The sequence below is a fragment of the Phaethon lepturus genome, unplaced genomic scaffold (genome assembly GCF_000687285.1).
Source record: "Phaethon lepturus isolate BGI_N335 unplaced genomic scaffold, ASM68728v1 scaffold37483, whole genome shotgun sequence".
Lineage (NCBI taxonomy): Eukaryota > Metazoa > Chordata > Aves > Phaethontiformes > Phaethontidae > Phaethon > Phaethon lepturus.
Genome location: NW_010527648.1, coordinates 949 through 8929, shown reverse-complemented (window position 1 = coordinate 8929; position 7981 = coordinate 949). Strand labels below are relative to the sequence as shown.

Below are 7981 nucleotides of genomic sequence, written 5' to 3'. Positions count from 1 at the left end.
TGCTATTTCTAAAGCTGTGAACAGAGCAGCAGCATCCTCTGAGACTGTTTTGCTCAGCATAAAATAATGAGAGTGGCATGGCTCACCCCTCTCAAGTTTGCTGTCTTTCCTCTTTGTACAGGGATCCCTTGCATGTTTGCAATTGACCTCATCTCTGTCTATTTCTTGTAAGCATACATGGACTTTGTTCTTGCATCCCCCCTTTCAAAAGCAGCTAATTTTCTGTGCAGTGTCCTCCAGGATGTCTGTTTTTCACATCCTCCTTCACATGACAGAGGTCCTAGCAGCCCAGGTTTTGTCACTCTGGTGTGAAAGCCCTTGCACAGTTTCACTGCCGTGGGGGACAAGGTGCCCTTAACAGAAGTAGCTCATAATTGCTAGGTCTGGATTGGTTTTTTTTTTTTTTCCTTTCTTATTTTTACCTTCCCTCATGTGTCCCAGGGGCTGTCTGCAGCAGGGCTCTTTCCCCACAAAGCTGCAGGCAATCCTGGCAGATACATTCCCTGGGATATTTTTGCTAACAGGTGATAGGGGGTGCAACAGAGGTTTGGAGATGAAGCAGCACGCTGCCAGTGCAGCTTGCCTGGGAAGATGCACGGTTTATTTTCTCCACTGAAAAGCTCAGGAGAGGGGAAATATGGATGATAGGGGATCCCACAGCAGGGATGGCTGGGCAGTGCAGTGCGGAGCTGACTTGCTGCATAGCTGGAAACAGCTGACAGCACAAGGGGCTGATGACAGTGTACCCCACTGGAGCAAGAAGTGTTGATAGGGACTCTCCCTCTCTTGGCAGATCCCCTCTGTCTCCTGGCAGGACGTTGGTGGGCTCCAGGAAGTGAAGAAGGAGATCCTGGACACTATCCAGTTGCCCCTGGAGCACCCAGAGCTGCTGTCACTGGGTCTGTGCCGCTCTGGTCTGCTGCTGTATGGGCCTCCAGGGACAGGGAAGACCTTGCTGGCAAAAGCCGTGGCAACCACGTGCGCCATGACATTCCTTAGGTGAAGAGTGTGAGGGGGTCACACAATGGGCAAACTTTTGCCCGGCAGTGGATGGGCATGATCTAACTGGCTCCCTCTTCTCCCTGCCCCACAGTGTGAAAGGGCCAGAGCTCATCAACATGTATGTTGGGCAAAGCGAGGAGAACGTGCGTAATGGTGAGCAGATGCATCCTGCTCCTGCATGTAGAAAGATGGGGCTTTTCTGTGGTGCTGGAGGGAAGGAGGTAGTGCTTAAACCCCTCTTCCCAACTCCCACTCAGAGCTACCAGCAAGGGCATGCACCCAGCTGTCTCTTACATCCAGTCTGTTCCCTGCCTCGCTGCAGCTTCTCCTCCTGCGCTCTCTGCTCCTGTCGCTCTTTTCCTTGGTGTTCCTGATGGGACAGCAACCCCTCAGAGTGTTGGGGCTGAGTGTTGGGGCCCATCGTGCTGGGTGCTCCCTGTCTCTGCTCCCACTGAGCCCCTCAGGCAGGAGCAGCTGGTGGTGGTGAGGCAGTGGGCCACTGATTTCCATCCACAGCTCTTCCCTGCTGGTGATGTAGCAGGTCCTGTTGCTGTTGACTGCTCCTCCAGGTCTTTCTCACCTTTTGTGCTGTCTCCTCCCAGTGTTTGCCAGAGCCAGGGCAGCTGCTCCCTGCATTATCTTCTTTGATGAACTGGATTCCCTGGCCCCCAGTCGTGGACATAGTGGAGATTCAGGGGGCGTCATGGACAGGTGAGTGAGCATCGGGTGTCCTTGGAAGAGCAGCATACCTGCCTCAGCTTGGAGGGTGCACAGGATTACCCTGCGAGGCAGAGTCCATCCCAAGTCTCTTTCTCTACTTTTTCCCTCGCTGCTCCCTTCAGCTCCTCTGCTTGGCCTGTCTCCTCTCTCTGGACATTAGTACTGCTGTTTGCATTGCTGCAGATTCCCGATTGCCCAAGCTTGTTATGCAAACATTTGGTTAAGACAGTCACTCCTCCAGCTGCTTCTGTGGCTGCCAACTGCTCCCTTTGGCCTCTCCAAGGTCATCCTTCACACCCCTGCTGTGCTGTCCTCCTATTAGCTGCTGTTTCCCTGCGGTGGGAAATCTTTCAGCTGCCTCTCTTAGAAGCAACAAAGCTTGGAGACGCCCAGAAACAGGGTTATTTCCCCTAGGCCTCTTCTGTTGAGCTGATAGTCCTCATCCAATCTTCCTCTCTATTCTTGAGGGATTCTGCAGAGTTTTCCAGTGACACCATGTGCCCCTGGCATCCATCACACACGCAAACAAGCAGCTCTGGAAAGGACTGGGTATGGTGCCCATTGGTTGCCTCAGGTGGTCCCAGAATGTAGTGGAGGTATCCCCATTCCAGGAGGTCTGTGCAGCACTGAAGTACTCTGCCACCAGACCAGCTTAAGCCCCGTGGCCACAGAACTAGATCTGCAATGTGTACCGTTCACTGCCCTGAGGACTGGTTGGCAGCATCACTGGCCTGCCAGGGTGTCACTGGCATGGACTGAAGGGCAGTCTTGTAGCGTAACTTGCTGGGCAGTACCAAATAGCGGAGAGAGTTAGGACCAGCTAGCACACCCGCATGGAGAACCTCAGCCATAGCCATGCGTGCCTGCCTATGTTTGGTCTGTGTTGCCAGTGTCTGATAGCAAGTATGAGCATGTGTGGTCATCCTGGAAGGGTTCAGAGCCAAGCACAGGCCTGAAGGACTGTCTTCGTACCAGGGGCTTGCGCTCACTTTGCAATGAGCCCACAGGCTTATTAGCTGTGCTCAAATGGAGAAGTCTGGATGGCTGTCAGGGCTCTTCAGGGAAGAGAAATATGAGCTGTAGTACAAGACGTGGACCTGGCTGTGGCCTTGCTTATGCCTCTTTTTGTTTGGTGGCTGAGGGTGACAGTGGGTGACTTCCCAAGGCCTAGTTGTGAGTGTCCTGTCTTGCTCCCTGCAGAGTTGTCTCTCAGCTCCTGGCTGAGCTTGATGGCCTCCATTCCACCAGAGAGGTGTTTGTCATTGGAGCTACAAACAGGCCTGACCTCCTAGACCCAGCTCTGCTCCGGCCAGGCAGGTATGTTGTATCGTACTCTGCCTCACTCTAGGGTAGTTCCCCAGAGCTCCTCAGGCAGTGATGAGCTGGACTGTGTCCCCAACAGGTTCCCTCCTCAGAGACTGTTCCTAAAGCCCCCGACCCTGGCTTGTGGGGGAAATAGGAAGCCAAAAGGAAGCCAGTGCCTATGGCTGTAGCAGCAGCACAAAGCACTGCTGCTTGTTATCCCCCACCACTCTGGTTATTGCCCCAGCAGCACAGCAGCGCAATAGGGGCCCTGCCGTGGCACCAAACTGGCAGGAGGAATTGGTCCCCCAGGGACTGTTCTGCAGAGCTGCCCCCCAGCCTGTCCTCATCCCTGCGGCTTGCCTGTCCTGGACAGGACTTTTGTGTCTGCTGTTGTTGGACCTCATGTGGTTCCTGTCAGCCTGTTTCTCCAGCTTGTCCTTGTCCCTCTGAAGAGCAGCCCTGCCCTCCAGCATATTGACTACTTCCCCCCTCCCCGCCCCCAAGCTTTTTGTCATCCATGAACTTGGCAACAAAAGGAGCTGTCCCAGGGCTGCCTTTCAGTTTCTGGTGCACAGGGCTGAGCACCAGTGGCAGATTTGTCTTGTCCTAATCTCAGCTGTCTCTTCCCTCTGCTGACAGGTTTGACAAGCTGGTCTATGTGGGCATAAAGGAAGACCGGGAGTCACAGCTGCAGGTGCTGAGTGCCGTCACCAGGAAGTGAGTGACCTTGTGCTCTCGCAGCAGCCTTCCACCACCCTCCAGTGGGTCGCAGCCTTCCTGGGGTTGATGCATAATGTGCTCCAGCTTGCCTTTGTGTCTGAGCCTTGGGGAGCACCTCAGTCACTGACCCACAACCAGTAGGTAGGGGAGGAGGATGGGCAACTTCCAGAAGCAGAACTGGGACTGGTTTTCCTGCAAGATGGGAGCAGCTCAGCTGGCTGTCTAGGTGGAGGGGTTGGTAGAGTTCTCCAGTTACTGTGCCCAGATGTTCTTTTTGAGATCTTAACAGTGTGATGAGACTGCAGCGCACCAGCATCTCTCATTTGCTTCCTGCAAGAGTTCCCCTAGCACACCTCTTGCTGTTTCCAGGTCCAAGGGTGAAGGCAGCTCTGTTTGTCTCACTGCCTATCCTCCTGTGATGCTGAAGACTGTTCAGCTTCCAAACACTGATTATGTGGGAACACTGAGCAAAGGGTTTTGACTGCTTCCCCAGCTGCTGTGAGCTCCTGAGGGCACCTCTGGAGGGAGAAAAGCAAGCCCTGCAATTCAGTTGCAGGGGTACCACCCACCACAGCTGGGTGAGCAGCTGTGAATCTGCCTCTGCAGGGCCTTTCTGTCATGGATAGCTGTGATCCAGCCTTTGACGATAAGCTAGTAGGAGAAGTGAGAGCGTGGGCTGGCTGTGAGCATCTTTTCACACCATGTGGCTTGGCAGTCATTCCCTCCAGCACCGTGCTGCTGTTCGTGCTGAAGGAGGCTCACTGTCTGCAGTGTGGCTCTGATGGGATGGTTTGGTGTTATGGTGGTTTGTATTGTCTGTAATTAAACATGTTCTTATCCAGCCCTGGCTGTAGGCTGTTCCCAGGCATGTGGAACACTTAATTTCTCTGAGTGAGAACTCAAAGTTGCCTTTGATCCTACTTAGCAGGAGAGAGGACCTTGCTGTGGGGTTGTTTCAAAGAGAAGTGGCTGTATTGAAAAAACAAACAAACCAACCCTTTTGATTTTTTTTTTGAGCATGCAGAGCGCAGGCCAGAAGTGGCTAAACATGAGGCCTCTGATTCCTCCTGCCCAGTCACGCTGGCTGCTGCATCTCTCCTGGTCTGTTTTTTCTGTGGCTTTTACACATGCACTTTTCTCTCTTGGCAGGTTTAAACTGGATCCTTCTGTGAATCTTACCACCATCCTGGAGAAATGCCCAGCTCAGCTGACAGGAGCAGACATCTACGCCTTATGCTCGGACGCCATGATGTGCGCTGTCAAACGCAAGGTGGAATGGATCGAGGAAGGTAGGAGCCTGGCCTCTGCCTGTCCCACATGTTGGGGCAGCCCAGCACAGGGGCAGAGAGGAGAGTTACCACTGCTGGTAACTGGGCTTTGTGAGAAGAGCCTCGACAGCTCTGGCACCACGTCTGAATGCTAGGCTCTGGGTTACTGGCAGGCAGGCGGTTTCTGCAGATGTGATCATCTCCAGTGCTTGGCCCCAGGGGGAAAGAGAGAGACACAGGTTTTCTTTCCAGCCTCCAGTGGCTGGAGAGGGGGCTGTTTGATCTTGCCTGCCGCCCCTGTGCTTGCCTCTCAGCCCTTTCCTGTTCTCGTTCTCATGCAGGGCTGGATACAGAGAGCTCTGCTCTGATCCTGACCATGGAAGACTTCCTGCAGGCTGCTGCGAGGGTGCACCCATCAGTCTCTGAGCAGGAGCTGCTCAGGTACAGACTCATCCAGCAGAAGTTTGCTGCCTGCTAATGCTCAGCAGAGCTGGGACTGGAGGAATGATGGGGACGGTGTGTTAAGGTGTGTGAGAGAACCTACACGAACAGGCACCCACCTGCTCTTCTCTGATGTCTCCTAGGCCTGCTTCTTTTGAGCTTGGGTGGAAAAGTGGCTCTGCAGTTTCTTGAGCCAAAGCCTGATGTAAGCACTGCTCTACTCAGCCAAGCTGGTGGTAGGTTCTGTAATGGTCCCTTGCATTTTGGGGAGCACTGTGTGGCTGCCAGGAGCGTACTGGGGTGAATTCCCCATGAGGAGGAAGCAGAGTCTCATGGTTGTGGGCAATGTAGGAGTGTCTGTATGGATGACAGAGCATTGGTGGAGGATCAAGGCCCAAACTGCACCTGGTTTGGCAGCAAGAGGGGGGCTGGAGGCAGCTGCTTGCTGGGGTGTCAGCTCGCAGTGATGGGTGCTGGCCAGAAGGCAGCAGGACACAGGGCACTGCTACTGTAGCTGGCCTGGGCTCGACATGGTCTCTCTGAATAAATACAGGTTTTCAGCACTAGATATTCACTGCCTGGCCTCAGGTCTTTGCTTGCTGATGGTGTCCGTGAGCTCAGGATGGTCCCTGTGAGCTGCCAGGCTCCTGCAGGGGGGAGCACACCTGCGAACAGGGCTGGAGCCGCCCTCGTCCAGCAAAGAGGTTGCCAGAATGGCTGGAGCCCATGGTGCATGAGGAGAGGCTGAGGGAGGGGGGTTTGCTTAGCTGGGAACTGAGCTGCCTCTGCAGAGGGAGCCCCAGTTCCTCCTGGAGGCACTGGGTGACAGAACAATGTCAAGTGGCAAGCAAGGGCAATTCCCACCAGATACTAGGAAAGACTTGTCACAGGGAGAGGGAGGGCTCCAGCCTTGGAAATACTCAACTCTTGGCTGAAGCTGCCCAGAGCCACCCTGTCTGTGCTAACCTGTGCTGAGCACAAGCTGGCTCAGACCTCCTGAAGTCCTGTCTCGCCTCCCTCCCCAGCCTCGCAGCAGCTGCCAGCACAATTGCATGTGCTCTGCTTCCCGGCCTTTGCCAGGGATGCCAAATAAACCCACACTTGAGCTGAGTGTGGCAGCTGGCTGGCAGTTGCCTCTGCCAGGCCCCTGCAGCTGCTGGGGCAGCTCACGGGCAGCCCCGCATTAAGCCAGGGGCCTGCGCATGCCCCAGCCCAAGGGGTTGTTGCTGCCAGGCTTTGCCCCGCTGCTGCCTGAGCTGAGACTGCTGTCAGTCATGTTCCCGAGCCAAGTGTGGCTGTCAAGGACCAGCTCCCCACTGAGCTCCTCCCCAAAGGGCGGTTCTCCAGCAGCTGGAGGCGTTTCATGCACGAAGATCCAGCTGACGCGTGCCTTGAGCCCTGTTTGCTTCGGCTCTGGCACCTGAGCGTGTTCAGGCAGAGCTGACCCTGACCACAATGTGCTGCTGGATCTGGCCACCACCTCTTCCCCAGGGCAGGCAAGGAGGGAGCTGCAGCCACAGCAAAAGCGCTGGTGGTGTGTGTGGGGCCTCCCCACCCTGGGAGCCCTGGTGGGGGGAGTGGGCACCCCTGGATGGGGCTGAGGAGTGTCAAGAAAAGGGGTCAGCACCTGGTTAGCGGGTGCAAAGGAGAAAACTGGTTGCACTACAACCTTGGGAGCAGTGTTGCACTGGGCTCAGTAGGGATGTGCAACCACCCAGTAGCCAGCCCACCCTTGCCTCTGTTTCAATGGGACCCCCAAGCTCCACACCACAGGCATAACTGGCACCTGCAGCTGGGGCTTGGGGGTCCTACACCCACCACATGCTCCCCCCAGGCTGTGCACTTCCTTCCCTGGAAGTCCTGAGGCAGTTGCAGCTGTGCCCCTCGCCCCGTACCCTGCCCATACACAGATACATGGACACACGGACCACGGGCTCTGATAGCTCTCACGAGTGCTCTTAATTAAGGGGAGGCGGCTCCCAGGCAGCTCTCAGTGATGTCCCCGGCCCCCTGCTTGTCCCCAGAGCCACTCGCAGCTCTCAGCCACCACAGTCCCCATCTCCACAGCCCCCTCAAGCCATCTTCTTCACAACATGGATGAAGTAGCAGGGGACGTGGGCCTGCCCCGGCGTGTAGGGCTGGAAGTCACCCAGGACACTGTGCTGGCACTTCCCCTGGAAGGCGCCTTTCAGCAGGGTGGTGAAGGCCTCCAGCCGGTGCGGGTAGTAAGACAGCCGAAACTTACTGCAAAGAGGCAACGATGGTGAAGCGGGGTACAGCAGGGCATGGCACCAGCAACCCCCCTGTGCCGGGAGCCACCCCTGCAGTGCCTCTCACCTCAGCTCCGGAGCTGCCCCCGCCTCTGTGGGGGGGACCTGCACAGTGTAGTCCAGAGTCACCATGTGCGCCTTGTTGTTCACCAGCAGCACCGAGGTGGTGATGTCCTTGGTCAAGTCGCTCTGGGGACCACAGGATCACACCTGTGGCCTGTGGGGACTCAGTGGCCCCCAGGCTGGCCTGCTCCC

At 55.9% G+C, this 7981-nt stretch overlaps 2 protein-coding genes across 2 annotated transcripts in view; one reads left to right on the top strand and one right to left on the bottom strand.

The window, feature by feature from the left end:
* PEX6 (peroxisomal biogenesis factor 6) overlaps nucleotides 1–5519 on the top strand; it is a gene marked incomplete at its 5' end in the record, with an annotated part of 15359 nt that extends 9840 nt beyond the window's left edge. Inside the window, 7 exon segments of the mRNA XM_010283448.1 lie at nucleotides 794–999; nucleotides 1094–1155; nucleotides 1605–1713; nucleotides 2923–3039; nucleotides 3667–3744; nucleotides 4897–5036; nucleotides 5357–5519. Coding sequence (XP_010281750.1) covers nucleotides 794–999; nucleotides 1094–1155; nucleotides 1605–1713; nucleotides 2923–3039; nucleotides 3667–3744; nucleotides 4897–5036; nucleotides 5357–5493 — 849 coding nt within the window.
* Nucleotides 5520–7398: 1879 nt separating this feature from the next.
* GNMT (glycine N-methyltransferase) overlaps nucleotides 7399–7981 on the bottom strand; it is a gene marked incomplete at its 5' end in the record, with an annotated part of 1396 nt that continues 813 nt past the window's right edge. Inside the window, 2 exons of the mRNA XM_010283447.1 lie at nucleotides 7399–7700; nucleotides 7794–7915. Coding sequence (XP_010281749.1) covers nucleotides 7529–7700; nucleotides 7794–7915 — 294 coding nt within the window. The remainder of the gene's footprint in view (nucleotides 7701–7793; nucleotides 7916–7981) is intronic.